The following is a 15,267-nucleotide window of genomic DNA, read 5'->3' on the forward strand; positions in this document are numbered from 1 at the left end:
TATTTAAGGGTGTAATGGATGATAGAACATACCTCAGTTATTTAGATAATTTATTTCACTTACGCTATAAATTCAGGCAGTTTCTTGGCAAATGGAGGCCTGTGTATTGGTTTTTACTTCTCTACCAGAGCAGGAAACTTGGAGGGTCACTAGAAAAAATACAGGGGAGAGGCGAGTCCATTAACAAAACAAAATTCGGGACTTCACCATCTTGGTCATTATATTGCAGTTAAAACTTCAGTTATCTCTTTCTCACCTATTTAAGGTTAGGAGTTTGGTTGACTAGTTGCTTATGCCATGGCTGAATTTGGTAATTTTGATTTCCAAGATTTACTAGATGGGACTCTGAAGGAGTAACAGGTTTTTTTTTAGAGAGAACTTTGAACTGAATTTTACAGGTATAGTTTCCCAAAAACTGGGAAACTTTTTAGTTATGTATTCTACAGGACTTGACTTGGTAGGCCCTTATGTGCTCTTTCAGATAATAATATTTCTGATAATTTGAGTAACTGCAAGGTTGTTAACATCTGTCCTCTGACACCTAATAACTTATTTTCTGATCTTTAGTTGTGGCAAGTTTACTGTGTTGCTGCTCAGTCTGTTTTTGTTCTGGTGGGTGTTTATGCTACACATTTATAGACAGCAGTCCTGTAGTATTTCAGCTTTTATTTTGATAAATTTAGAAGTTAAATTCTTACAGTTTCCTATATTAAAGATGTTGCCCAGTCTTCCCGTTTCCTGAAAAAGCCTTTTCTTAACTCAGCTTGTGTTGTTCTATCTTACATACAGACAATTTATTCTTGTTGATGTTTCAAGAGGCTCTTGTTTAGAGGAAGGAAGAATTTACCATCTGAACAAAAAAATACTTCTTCCTTTTTCTTGGGTTCCTCTTGTTGATGCCAGTGCTGGTCCGATAGATCTAATTCCTTCTCCTCTTTTGTCACTTTCAACTGATAACCCTCTGGTTTACAGTTGAGATCTTTTTATTTCCAGCTATATTACTGCATTTCTGACTTGATTTCATCTGTCTTGTGTTACTTCTATACTCCTAAGACCCACTGGTTTCTGAACCCTTTCCATTGATAGCAATTTCTGTGTTGGATGACTTCAGTTTTGTGTGCTTGCAGTTTGTCATGAATGTTATGCTCCTTTGAAGAGCATATGAGAACAGTGCTGCTGCCCTGGCTGCTGCACTGAGTTGTGTGGGACCTTTTGGGGAATGGTGACTGCTGCATGCCTTTGAGAGCAACAGGAGTGTGTTTGGAGCTTTCCCTGAGGATAGCGTAAAGCAGGCAGAACAGAAACCAGCTATTGAGAGCTGCCACTGATCATGAAGTTACTGGCACTGGTACAGAGATATGAGTCGGTACAAATTTCTATCTTGATAGCAAAGTTGTTCTAACCAGAAATTATATTGGTTAACCTAAATATGCTTTAACTTGCCAATTGCAGCAGACTTAGAGAATTCAGTTTTTTACTTGCTCACAAGCTCTTGAAAGCATGGTTTCCATGGCCTTTTATTTTTCTGAGTTTAGGGAAAAAAAGTCTTCTAAATGGATTCAGGTCCTTTTTTAATTTCACCTAGGTAGGAAGTAACCTTTGATATTTTTAGATAATATTACTCCTTTGTGTGGCACAATGGCTGTCTGGTGTTAAATCTAAGCATGAAACTTTATTCTAAAATACCTCTCTAATGGAGAGTTCAGTTTTTATGTCAGAAATAATGTGTAGTTTCTATTTTTTTTTTCTCTTTCTGATGAGAAATTGGGTTGTTCTTTTATCATAATCTTTTTGGCAACACTGTGGACTTCTCTTTCATGGAAAATGCAACTGAAGTAAGTGTATACTTTATCTTACATCTCTGTCTCTGAAGACTCTTTGTTCACATGCTTGGTATTACGGGTTATTAAACTATTAAATTTAAAAAAAAATTCACATAGCTACTCCAATATCTCTCCTTTTCTAGTGCACCCTCTCCCCTTTCTTTTCCCTTGTTCCCAAATCTTCCTTTGATTTTTGAGAATTCTGAGCTTATATTGCTGCAGAGCCAGGGATAAGACTCATCCTGCAAAAGCATAGGCAAGGGCTGGGATTGATTACACACCCAGTATTTTCAGTTTGACTAGGAGTAATTTGTAGTGCTGAATTGAAAGACAGACAAATCCATTTTAGGGGGCTGACTTTTGAGGGTCCTGTCATGTATAGGACTTAAAATGAGCAGGAACGTTTTGGAGTATTAGTTTGCAGCTGCGCAGCAGCCTAGAAAATCTTACCAGTTTTGGGATTATGAATAGATAGAAACCTATTTTTTTTTTTTCATTTGTATACACCTATAGATCTATAAAATAATCTCTAGAAGTATATGATGCCGTATTGGCATACTAACGCCAGTAGCAGCCTGGGGTCTTTGTTCGATGTAGTTGGTTAGACTTTATTTAAACTTCATGGAGGACAGCTGAAATTTGACGATCTGTTAGATTCATCTATGATCCTGCAAGAAACCTTTTCTTCATAGAGCTGTTGGCAAGATGCATAGCAGCTGTATACTGGGATGCCCTTCTTTATTGATTTCCTTCTTTAATCTGTGCCTGTGAGAACTCTAGTGATTAAAAGAGCTTTTAAAAGATGGAACAGTCATTAAATCCGACTTCTAATTTGCATGGTGTCTTCTGGTATTTTTTCCTAGAGCTTATAGCTGCCTATCTATAATGTACAGCATTTGTAGGTTTACATGCACATCAGAGTGCACCAGTCACTCTGCCTATAGATCCATTCAACCGTTCAGTAAAACAGATGGTTTTAAGAAAGCTTTAAGTATTGTAGCAAAATTTCTGACTTGCCTAGGACCAGGGATACACATACGTATCTGACTGCTCCAAATTGGAATAAAAGAACAAGGAGTTTAGCATGACTTGTTCTGAGGTGACAGGATCGTTCTCAAATATGAAGGTGAAAACTCTGCTTTGGAAGTCTTGTCCATTTGCCCTTTAACAAGGTTACAGCCTGGGGTTGCTTTCTCTTATTCCCTGTACATGCAGAGACATGTATCTTTTTGATGATGCTTGTAACACAATGCCTCAGTTCAGGAGAAAACACTCTGGAATGAGTCACCTCCTTTAAAAACGGTTCCAACGATCCCTTTCAGCCAATAGGAAATGAATACTAGTGGATGAAAGTGAGAAAAAACCACCTCAACTGTTTATTGACAAAACGGAATGCCCAATGGGAAAAAAGTAAATAAATGCTAGATATTAAACTGTCAGACCTCACCCCCCCACACACACTAGAACAAAAAGCCCAAAATGCCAGGGAAAAAAAAAAACAAACCACCGGCTCGCCACCTACCTACCTACTGGTAGAAGATAGCAGCTCCTCTCTCAGGGAAAAAAAAACCACCTAAAAACCAGGAGATTCAAACAACAGTTTGGGCAAACAGGTGGGAACCTGACTCTCTGACATTGGTCCCCTCTTCACAGCAGATGAAAAGGGTGGGGTTGGTGTGCTTTCTCTCACTGGCTCAGGTTTTCTGAGGTCTGGGGCTGAGACAGAGTGGCCCCTCTACTCCTGCTGGTCCTGACTGACTCCTGTCCTGCAGGTCCTGTTATCTCTGGTCTCAGAATTAAACTAACTGTCCAGTTTACCTTGGAAAAGTTGCCAAAGGATTGCTGCTGCAGCTTGTCCAAGGCCAGGGAAAGGGAAAAAACTTCTTGCCTGGGCTAACAGAAAAATCAAGGTAGCCGAGCAAAATAAACAGACCCCGAGGCACCCTGGACACCTGGGGGAGTGAGGCTTTGAAAAAAAACCCTGAAGAGCCCAAGGCTCCCTCCTCCTCTGCACCCACCTTAAAGATACAGCACCCATTTTTGGGCATAAAGCAGAGGATCAGGGAATAGACTATCCTCATACATCACCACAAGGCACACAATTCTCAGGGTACTGTAGAATTAGATTAAGCACCTCCTTTTCTTCCTTATCATCCATTAGTGTGTCCTTTGCATTATCATGTATGTTCTTGGTCTGCAGTATTTATGGGGAAAACTCATCAGAGCTCAAGTTCCTGAAAAACAATACCAGTGGGGTTACTCCTAGTTCTGCGTAGTCTGCCATAGAGAAGGGTAAGATGGAAATGATTCATGACTTCAAAGTGTTAAACTTTTTGACCTATGCAAGGGGTGGTTTCTTTGAGTGTTCAGTACAGCCAGAGTTCTCTCATCAGCAGGGTAATCTCAGCTTGCTGCAGCTCAGAGGGCTTATACCAGGCCAGGAAAGGCAATAAATACAGCAGAGTATTCCTTCAGCTTTCCCAATTGCCACTTGGGATACTTAATTCTTCCTGCTTGCTTCTGTCACTGTTACTGGATCACTTCCATGAACAATGTGGACAACCCCATAAAAACATGAAACGTACAAAAGAATGGTGGTGATTGAGAAAAGGGTCATTAATGCTAAAGGCCATAGCTTCTTTACAGAAGCACACGCATCCCAAAAACGATGTTGATACATGCGAGCTTCCTTCCTCTGAACACTGTATGGGCTACTGTTAGAGCCTTGAGTGACTTAACTGTCGATACAGCCCTTCAGTAATGTTGAACTAGTGAAACTGGGCTCTCTTTACTTGATCAAGCTGCTCCACAAATATCTGCTCTCTCACATGTTGATCCAATCTGGTCTTTCTTTTCTGGCAGCTTGATTTCAATCCTAATTTATGTGTATGCAGCTTCACATACTTCATGATAATTTTATGTAGTTCCTGGAACTTCTAAAGAAGGTAGCTTCATTCTTCACTGCCTCTGTAATATGGTTCTGTGAACCAATCCAGAGCATCATCAGTGTTTTCTAGTATCAGTCAACCTCAAAAGTATTTCTGAATTAAAGCCACTGGCATTTATAAATACAACTTACAGGAGTCTCCTTGTAATGGAGCATGGCAAAATGCTGCCTTTCCTGCAGTGGGTTGGGTCATGGAGGGTCAACAGATGGAAGATACTTCTCAGTACAAAACTTACTGGATGTCTTCTGGAAATACAGTACAGCAAAGAGGAAAACAGTTTAGGAGGTTCCTAGAGTGTGTGGAAGAGAACTTGCTCTAGAATTTCCCTTTTGATTTCTAAGGACATCCCAGAGTTTCAATCTCATTGCTTTAGAAATCAATTTCAAAAAAATACTGACTGGAGGGGCTTTTCCCCCTTCTGAGAGCCCAAAGACAACCTGCTGCTTTCCAGGATCTTTGCTACTTACCTTTCGGATTCTTTCATCAGAAAGGTTGATAAAGAAGCTTTTTCAGACTTCTCTAACCACAGTGATTTTCAAGCTATGAAAACACTGTAGATTTCATTGGTCCTCCTGTAAATAAAGTAGTTTTTCTATCAAGGTGTCCTGTCTTCTGTCTCTAGAACAGGAAGGTTTTCTTACTTCCTTACCTGCTTCCCCTTTCTGAGACTGGGTGATTTCTGAAGAGACTGAATCTTTACTTCTCCATCCCTCCTACAGTGTAAGAATACTCTTGTTTAGTGATGTTTAAATTTGGTATTAACATCCCTAATTGAAAAATCATTTGATAAGATTCTGCTTTCTTCTCCTTTTCTATAAAGTGAAATGTGTCCAGAAGTTGAAGAGAGGTCTTATGGTTGCTGTTACTTCTGCTAGCAGAATGGCTGTGATTTAGACCCTTACTGGCAGATCATCCATATGTCATTTAAAAAAACAATCCTGGACCTCTACACCATCTTAAAACTCAGAGTGTATTTTTCTAACTCCTTTCAGCGTTACTTAAACCAAGAGGTTAGCTTGCTTTGTCTTTTTGTTTGCTTGAAATTGGATACTGCGTCAGTAGAAGCTACCCTGAGATATGTGCATTTTGAACTTGGTTCTGTCCTTCCACATTGCCAGAACAGGACTATTTAGGAAGCAATCTGTTTGCATCTATTTTTGGACTAATCCAAGAAGCTAGAGATTTCAAGATAAAAATTTTCTCATGGGATAACTGACTCTAAAGGATATGTCATGCGTAACTTTCAACAAAATTTAGGAATGTCCTGCAGTGATCAACTTAAGCTCTGGCAGAAACATGTAATAGTTGAGATTTTAGTATTGCCATGAACTCTTGTCATTTGAGCCTCAGCCTCTCATGGCTTCAGAATCTTTCAGTCTGTGTTTAGTGGAGGCATTGTAAGTCCTTCTATGAAGTCACCACAGTGAGAGTATGCATCAGGCTGTATAGACACCAAGCTGTACATGAGGCAGCAATATGCCCTTGTGGCAAAGGCAGCAAATGGTATCCTGGGCTGCTTTACACAAAGTATGGTCAGGTTGAGGGATATGATCCTTCCACTCTACTCAGCACTGGTGAGGCCACACCTGGAGTACTCAATTCCACTTCTGGTCTCTCCAGTGCATGAGAGTGATATATTGGAGAGAGTCCAGCAAAGGGCTGCCAAGAATGTGAGGAAAGGCTGAGAAGGGTGGTGCTCTTCTGCCTGGAGAAGGGAAGGCTCAGGGAGACCTCATCAATGTTCATAAATGCCTGAAGAAAGTGTACAAATAAGAGGGAACCAGGCTCTTTTCAGTGATATATAGTAACAGGACCAGAGCTAGGGAGCACAAATTGAAACACAGGAGGTTCCCTCTGAGCATCAGGAAACACTTTTTTACTGTGAATGTGACTGAGTACTGACACAGGCTGCCCAAAGGAGGTGGTGAAGTCTCTCTCCGTGGAGGTACTCAAAAGGTTTCTAGACATGGTGGTGAACAACTGGCTCTAGGTAACTGTTTAAGCTGAGGGAGTTGGACCAGCTGACCTCCAGGGATCCATTCCAACCACAACTCTTCGTGATTCTGTATGCTAAAAAGTTTTTTGTGTCTCTGTTTTAAACCTGTTCACATGTCTTTGGCTATGTTACTTTCCTTTAGAGTCCTTAGCTTCAGCATTTAGATTTGGAGTAGCTGAAGGAAAACTTGCCTACCTCTTTATACAGAACTGTGGGAACTACAGATGTAAAAGATAGGTATTGAAATGTGATTCTGCTTAGGCTTCCAAAGTTTTGACTTCCACTGGCACAACTTGATGGTTTCTAGTTCTTGTATTGAAAAAGATGGTGTGGTCTCTGTTTACTTTCTTTACTTTGTTTTGAGAGGAACACTGCGCGGCTCCCTTGAATCATCATTACAGTAAGCTGGATAGTCCTAGCCTTTTTATAAAACGTCCTATAAAACACATTCTATGTTTCTGATTAGTCCTATTACTGTTCTCTAAAACTTTTCCAGTTATAGTGCCTTCTTTTGAGACTAGGGCATGAGCGCTGCACACAACATGGAGGGTGCAGGCAAACCTCCAATGGCTCAAATACAGGATTTTTTTTTTCTTTATTTTCTAATACTTTTTAATATTGGAATTATTTTTGGTTTGACTGCTGTTAGGCATCAGGTTGATTTCTTTGTGGAGCTATCTGTTGCAGCTATGAGATTTCTTTTAAATAGTAAGCTCAGTACATGAAATGAGGATTGTTCTCCTTTTGTGGATTGAGTTACATAATGTATCTCTCCAGAGGTTGTGTTTCATGCCCACAATTCCTTAAACCTTCCTTTATTTAAAAAAAGGTTGGTTTCATATTTGTCATACTCCTGCTTTTGGGTACAATAGAAGTTTAAGTGAAATGTTAATGCTTCCATTAGTATGGTAAATCTCTAACTCTCAACATTTTAAGTAATTACCACATTGTTATTTTGTTTGTTTTAAAGGAGAATATTAAAAAGTGAGCCACCTTATCCTCAAGAAATGAGTGCTCTGTCTAAGGATATAATTCAGCGGCTTTTAATGAAAGACCCCAAGAAGAGGCTAGGTTGTGGTCCCACTGATGCTGATGAAATCAAACAGCATCCCTTTTTCCAGGTAAAGCAAACAACAAAACTCACCAGATCCCACTTACTCTGCATGAGTGCCTGTGAAATCTAAGTCGAAGGAAATTCTGTTACTTTGTTAACAGAACTGCTTAGAGACATGTTAATTGCATGAATAATGGCACTGAAGTTAGTAAGAATATCCATGTGCTTATGTGTATGGATTTTGTGTGTATTAGAAGGGCGTGCTAGGTTTTTAATATATTGTCTGCATCTAACAGTTACTTGAAGAAGCCAGAAGACACACTGCTTAAATCAGAAGGTTTAATGCAAAACACTGAAATTGTGTTGTGTTGTCTGCTGGGTTTTTTTTGAGAGGATTTTTTTAAAGATTGCCACTAGCATTACTAGTAAAATTTGAATGTTGATAAAATTCACTCTATTTTCCTTGGCCTAATTAAATCTTTAGTCTTGTTTAGTTAATTTTAATTCTATTCAGATTTCAGTGTATTAACATTTGCTTTCAAACTGTGATGAAGACTGAATTTGTGTGCAATATCTGTAGTGTTCCATCCACTGTAGCTAAAATTGTGTGCTTTCTTTGAAAAAAAAAATTATGTATTTATGGTGCTTCTGAAGTTAAGTAGAGTTAAATGGAGTTAAACTTCCTTAATTCACTGTTTGTTTTGGGAGATAAATTTTGTCATCATATAACACTTTCTATTCTTTACTTAATTTCAGTTCCACTCCTTTACAGTAACAGGGCAGTTTTCTCATAACTGCTATTTCTATGCTTCCTCTTTCTAGTCATGCCTTTAAGTAAGAATTTGGAGGTTTATGCTCTCAGGGCTCTGAAAACTGACATCAATAATTAAGCATAGAAATTGGCAATGAAAAGTTGAAGATACTACATGCATGCGCTATGGTTTACAAAAATATAAATATTGCTTATTCTGAAAAACAGGAAGAAATTCAAGGACCATCACGCTAGTTGTTTGGCTCATCTCCACTGTTAAATTTAATTACATTGATTTTCTTTTTGATTGGATTTTGTCTATGTACAAATAAGTATGATACTGCTTGGCTTTACCTAAGCAAATCAGTGGAGCATAATTTGAATATTTTTCATCTGCCTGTGAAAAATAGCAGATAGAGTTAGGACTGTGTGTCTGGACAAGTCTCTCTTTCCAATATCTCTTTCTGTTAAATTTTCATTTCATTCCAACTTACTTTCCTGTTTTTTGTTTAGGATATGAATTGGGAGGACTTAGCTGCCAAAAAAATACCAGCTCCATTTAAACCAGTAATCAGAGATGAATTAGATGTCAGCAATTTTGCAGAGGAGTTTACAGAAATGGATCCAACATACTCTCCTGCAGCAACCCCTCAGACTTCAGAAAGAATATTTCAGGTATTTTAAGAAATCAAATTAATTTTTTAAAAAAATTCCCCATGTATAGCTAGCTTTTTTTTTTTTTTTTTTTTACTTCCTGCCTCGAAGTTCTTGGAATTAATTGTGTAATTTCTAGTCCCAGTTCCCCGGGCTTTTTGTTCAACAATTGTAAAATGAGAAAGGTGGAAACAGTCTTATTGCAAGTATGAAATTCCTTGTCTCTCCATTCCCAGCTGAATGTCCTGCTTGCTGGACTAAAATCAGTCTGTTCTTTATTGATTCTTCATACCTTATGAGTCTTGTCATCTTGACTCCATCAGCGTGGGCTGCCACCTTCAGCAAGAGCAATGTAGTTCACCTATTTCCCCATTATGCGCTAGTTGAAGTAATCCTTTGGAAAGTGGGAGCTACCTGCAGAGCTGAAAGTAGGTCCTCCACGTCTTGTAGGAGTGCTCTAGTTATTAGACCGATGTATACAGAAGAGTAACAAAGCTTTCCTTACTGTTCCCTCCATGCTACTAAAGAGCAATCTCTTCTTAGACTGCATGGTCTGGATGTCAAGTGGGCAGAAACAGCTCACGTGCAGTCAGCTTGGTACCAAAGCTGCAGAGGTGAACAGCAGTTTGGATTGCTTGTTCTTCTCCCCTTCCTTGTGCTTGTTTGTTTTTTATTGTCTGTTTTTGAGCAGCTTAATCCTTGGGGTACAGGAATGTGGCATCATATTTTGGAACTTGTTAGATTTGCAGTGACTGTAGCAAGCAGGTTACGCATGTCATAATACCATCTGATTCACCCTGCCGGGGTAGTCACAGCTGTTGTTATGATACTCAAACTTGGCCCATAATTAATATAATGTTTATATTGTTTATCCATTTGAAATTGTTTGATGCTTACCTTGCAACATACAAACTATTTCATGTCTTAACTTTAAGGTGTCATGGGAAACTGGCTAGTTTGAAGTACAAGCCTTTATCACTATTGTAAAGCAATTGTAACTGAGCCAGATTAGCATTAATTAGAATTCTTGTTGTATTATTGTTATGTCGTTAACTGTGGAGGATCATATAACCAATTCCAGGAAGATACCTGTTCATGTTGAACAGAGAAAGTTACAATTTCTCTACTATGATACAAAAATTCTGATTTCTTTGAAAAATTCTTCTGAAACCTGATGTTTCATATGTATTATGATAGTTTATGTACGACAGTATCAAGCTATAACCTTTTCTGATGTTTTAATTTCATAGGGATATTCTTTTGTTGCACCTTCTATTTTGTTTAAACGCAATGCAGCTACAGTAGATCCTTTTCAGTTCTATGTGGGGGATGAGCGACCTGGAGCTACAACTATTGCTAGAAGTGCTATGATGAAGGTAATAATAATATCAAGACCTAAATTAATTTGGTTAAATTAAAACTGTGTATAACTTCCCAAGCAGCTAGGCTACAGATTACAAAATAGGCATCATTCATTTTTCAGTTCTCTGTAATGGCTCCTCAGATGATCCAAGCATCTGATGATCCATCAAATCTTGCATGTGATACTATTAAGAAGCAGTTGAAGTTTGATCTGAAAAGTGAGATGATTGTCTAGTTTTCCAGAAGAGTGAAGTATAGTAGTAGTAATAATAATAATAATACTCCTGATAGTTTTTGTTCAGCCAACCATTGTAGATATTTTTGAAGCTACTTTAATTATATCATAATTCCTTCTGTGTTATATTTACCCAAAAGAGTGTATACTCGTGTGAAGCCTTATAAGAACACATGCTATTGTGATGTCCTCAAATGAGCACATAGTTTTGTGGATAAATGTATGTATGACCATTTTTGATCCTGTTTGTCTGAATATTTTGTATCTTCAACTGTTGTAATAGTAATGATTTATTTAGTGGTTGTTTGTTTAATGTAATGTAAGCTTTACTCTTTGATTGTTAGAATAATTTTTATGCATTTTATTAAATAAAATGTAAGATTAATTTTGTTAAAAAGAGAGCTCTTTTACAATTTTAAATGTAGATAAAAAATTCTCGTGGAACTTTACTCTTTGTCTTTGACTGTGTATACTGAAAGTATTCTGCAAAACTAAATACAGACAGTTTCCTAACAGGACTCTCCATTTTATCATCATTATGAACTGGATCTGAAAGAGAAACCATTGGGAGAAGGAAGTTTTTCCATTTGTCGAAAGTGCTTACACAAGAAAACTAGCCAAGAGTATGCAGTAAAAATAATTAGCAAAAGGTATAAATATTCTATAAGACAATAAAAATATTTTCTTTGCTTACTGTCACCCATGGAGTAGAATAATGTTCACTACATTTTTGGAAGTAGAAAAATAACTTTAAAATTATTTCCTGTTCTGTGAATCTACAGACACTTATTGCAGCCTTAGGACCTTTAAAAGATTCTGAGAGTCTTTTGAAATAAAATGTTATTCTTCTTGGGACACAAGAAGAAACCTAGAGAGTACTTTTCTGGTTCCTAGTTGTATTCTACCATTATTTCCCCTGATTTTGCTCCTAACAAAGTAAGATTTAAGGCTCTTCTATCTTGAGACTGAAGTGAACTGAATGTAGGCTTATGCTAGCTCCTTCTCCTAGGCAGCCCACTTGATTGCCTAGGATACTGCTTTTAAGAATGGTCTGCAATGTGGGTTGCCTCAGATCTAATTGTGGGTGTGTGTGTGTGTGTATATAAAATGGAATTAGACTATGGAATTGTAAGTTGCATCTTGTTTCCTGGGTGTTCCGAAGAGAACACTACAGTGGAAGCAGCTGACTTGTTTTGTACACGGGTACTGTCTGGTTCTCTTCCAGAATGGATATCTCTGGGAGTTTCTGCCCAGAGAAAAATAAAGATAAGGGATTCTTTGAGGAGCAGATGGATTTTTGCCTTCATTTTGCAGAGTTCATTATTAAGTACGTCCCTAGTATGTTGTAGAATGCTGGCAGGAAAGTAGGACTGTTCTGCTATCAGAATGATAGTTCACAGTGATCTCTTGTCCAAGACATTTGGCTGTGCCTCTGTTTTCCCAAACTCTGGAAGAAGCTGTCCACCAGACTTAAGTGTTTCATCATATGCTTTTTGAATAGGGTAAGTTCAAGAACAAGAAGCCAAAGTGTAGGTGTCTGAGTTAGTTTTCTGAGGTCTGCTAAATTAATGGAGGCCTGCCTAAAACTATCTTGCACTAGAAATGGGATTCAGTAACTTAACATAGACATCTATGTAGTGCCATTTTTTAGCATCTGTTGGTGTCTTCTCTGTCCTCCAGTTCCCATCAGTCTTGTGACTACTACCTTTGTGGCTGAGCTGTAGGTTAGTGCTCCCATTTCATCTTAAGATAGTGTGTTTTGTTTCTGGATAACAGTGAGCAGACTAGTACTGACTTTTCCCCTAGAACTTAAGTTTTAGAAATTATGTCCCTAAATTTTATTACTCATGGGTTCTTTTGCTCTTTCTCCTTCATCTTGGCGGCTCAGGCTAAATGAAGGTAAGAAGTGATCTGTATACAGAGATTTAAATTTTTTTTTAGGATTGCAGGGTGTGAGCAGACTCAGCATGTTTGTACAGTATTTAGAGTTAGCAGTAAACCTATGTGCTGAACAGTTGGCCAAAACCCAACTTGAATAAGAATCTCTAAATACTATTGCTCTGGGGAGCACACCAGTAAATCTGGCTAAAAGGAAAAGTATAAGAAGTTTCTAGCACCTTCTCTGCCTCAAAGCCTTTCACTCCTACTGGGCAAATGTGCCCAAAACCAGAATCTTAGACCTAGGGAAACCTTTTCATGATGCTTGAGGTGAAAGCTGGGATGAACAGTTCCTCTGTGGTGTTGCTTTTTAATAGTGCTGGATGTGCCCCCAGCCAACAATTTTAGGTTTATCTGTGTGTCTGATGACCACTGAAACAGTGGATCTCTGTAAACTTGCTTGAGTTACTGTTCTGGAACATCCCATTTGTTTCTCACAAGGTTGTTTAAAATCTGAGATGGTAACTATTTACCGAGAGGAAGTATTTAGAAAAGCCCACATACAAATTTCAAAGGTTAATGCTCATGATGCTGAACCTTTTTCATCTATTTCCAAGGTCCACTTCCTTCTGTTAGTAGTTTAGGGGGAAAGACTCTGAGAGTCAGGTTTTTTAATTCCTTAAGGACCTGAAGTCACTTTCAGTTAAAAAACTTCACCAGCAGAGATGCAGATGGAACAGCTTAGTTTACTTGTTGATTATATGAAGCCTACAAGAAAGACAGAATTCTCTTGCACAGAATTCTCATTGTGATTCTCATCCTAATTAAGGAAAAAAAAAGCAAACAAAAATTAAGAACACATGTGGTGAGAGATTCTATCTGTATCTGTTACCCATAAAGCCATTCTCTGAGTCAGTACAGGGTTAGCCTTTCTTGGAGAGAGTTTTGGCAAAAATTTTCAGGCATTAATTGCCAAAAATAAATTAATATATCTAAGTAGTGGAAAAAAATGTTCTTCTCTGTCACCATTCTTGCAGCTTTTATAATGATCACCATTTTCACTTTTTATGGCTGTAGATTTCAGTACTTGAAAGAGAGCTTATGCAGTGATTTTTCTCCAGAGGTAGTCTCTTATCTCTTCCATTTCAGATTTTTACAATGGTCTGGTTTGGGGGTCATTTGCATAACACAATTCATATATAGACAATGTTTCTCTTTTTCTAGTAGAGCTCATATTTTACATACCATTTTGGAAGTACTTGTCCCCATTAAGAATGGAATAGGATTGGGCCAAGATAAAGGTGAACTAACAAATACTGGTAGTAACAGAGGTGAAGTCAAATTGCTCTGGACTAAGGGCATGGTTTGTTTTAGATAGAAACTATTCTATAATATCACATCAGCTTTTGCTGTAGGAAGTTGCAATTGCATTGAAAACATTATTTGAATTGGGTGTGGGTTTTTTAATGTACTAAATTGCAGGGTTATGGGGAGAGTTGTTCTCCACTTTTTTTTAATATGCATTTAATTGTGTTCAAGTGGTTGTAATAGTAAAAAAATCTGGATTGCAAGCAGTTAAAAAATAACACTTGGAATGTGCAATTTGCTCAGTAAAATTGGTACAAAATGACTGCTCAATTTTTCCAGAATGGAAGCCAACACCCAGAGGGAAATAACAGCTCTGAGACTCTGCGAAGGACACCCGAATGTAGTGAAGTTACATGAAGTTTTTCATGACCAGGTATTTTGAAGAAACTATAATCAGCACCTAGCAAACACATCGCCATGTGTTTTTCCAAGAACTTTTTGGACTTAAGCATACTGTAACTGTGGAGGCAACTTTTTTCCTAGGGCTTTTGTCTAATCATGATAGAAGATGAAGCAAAAATTCTGCATTCAAATGATCTTGCAGTTACTCTAGCAAATCAAAACAGTATGTGAAAAAATTAGAGGCTTGGATTCTGTTTGTTGTTCTGTTCTTCAGTGTCTTTGTTAACCATCCTACAATGTGTTTGTGGCCCAATTTCTGTATCTATGATACTGAAATGTGTTATCACCTTTCCCCCAGGGTCATCATAAATCTTAAAATAGTATTTGTGAATAAATTTAGAAATGTTGGAACTGAAGATTATATATCTAGCATCTTTTCCTACACATTAGTAACTTAATGGAGATAACCAAATAGCTTGCCAAGTTACCAAATGTGAAAATAGAGCCTCTATTTGAAAGTGCATTAAGATCAGTTTATTTAGATACCTTAATTGTCTTTTTCTTTTAATGTAATGTAAACTCCACAGCATGTAATAAACCATAATTTGATCTGAATTGAAAGTTGGCTCTGGTTTGAGCTAGGGTTTGGACCATATGTCCTGTAGAGCTCCCTTCCAGCCTAGACTGTTCTGTGGTTCTGGTCTATGATTTTGTAATGGAACAAGGGATCTCTGGCCTCTCCACATATCCCAGTCTGTCCCCCTCAAGCTGTTTATACTGGGGCCAGCAGAGAGCTCATGTAGAGCACTTCTGAAATGAGCTGAGAGGATACACTATCTGTACTGTAATTTTTAAC

General features: G+C 38.0%; 1 protein-coding gene across 4 annotated transcripts in view; it reads left to right on the plus strand.

The window, feature by feature from the left end:
- Positions 1-15,267, plus strand: part of RPS6KA5 (ribosomal protein S6 kinase A5) — a 78,258-nt gene that overhangs the window by 51,109 nt on the left and 11,882 nt on the right. For all 4 annotated transcript variants that reach the window (XM_048306355.1, XM_048306358.1, XM_048306356.1 and 1 more), the window contains 5 exons: positions 7,738-7,888; positions 9,086-9,247; positions 10,477-10,602; positions 11,340-11,473; positions 14,349-14,442. In XM_048306355.1, coding sequence (XP_048162312.1) covers positions 7,738-7,888; positions 9,086-9,247; positions 10,477-10,602; positions 11,340-11,473; positions 14,349-14,442 — 667 coding nt within the window. The remainder of the gene's footprint in view (positions 1-7,737; positions 7,889-9,085; positions 9,248-10,476; positions 10,603-11,339; positions 11,474-14,348; positions 14,443-15,267) is intronic.

This window comes from Corvus hawaiiensis, chromosome 6 (assembly GCF_020740725.1).
Source record: "Corvus hawaiiensis isolate bCorHaw1 chromosome 6, bCorHaw1.pri.cur, whole genome shotgun sequence".
Classification (NCBI taxonomy): Eukaryota; Metazoa; Chordata; class Aves; order Passeriformes; family Corvidae; genus Corvus; species Corvus hawaiiensis.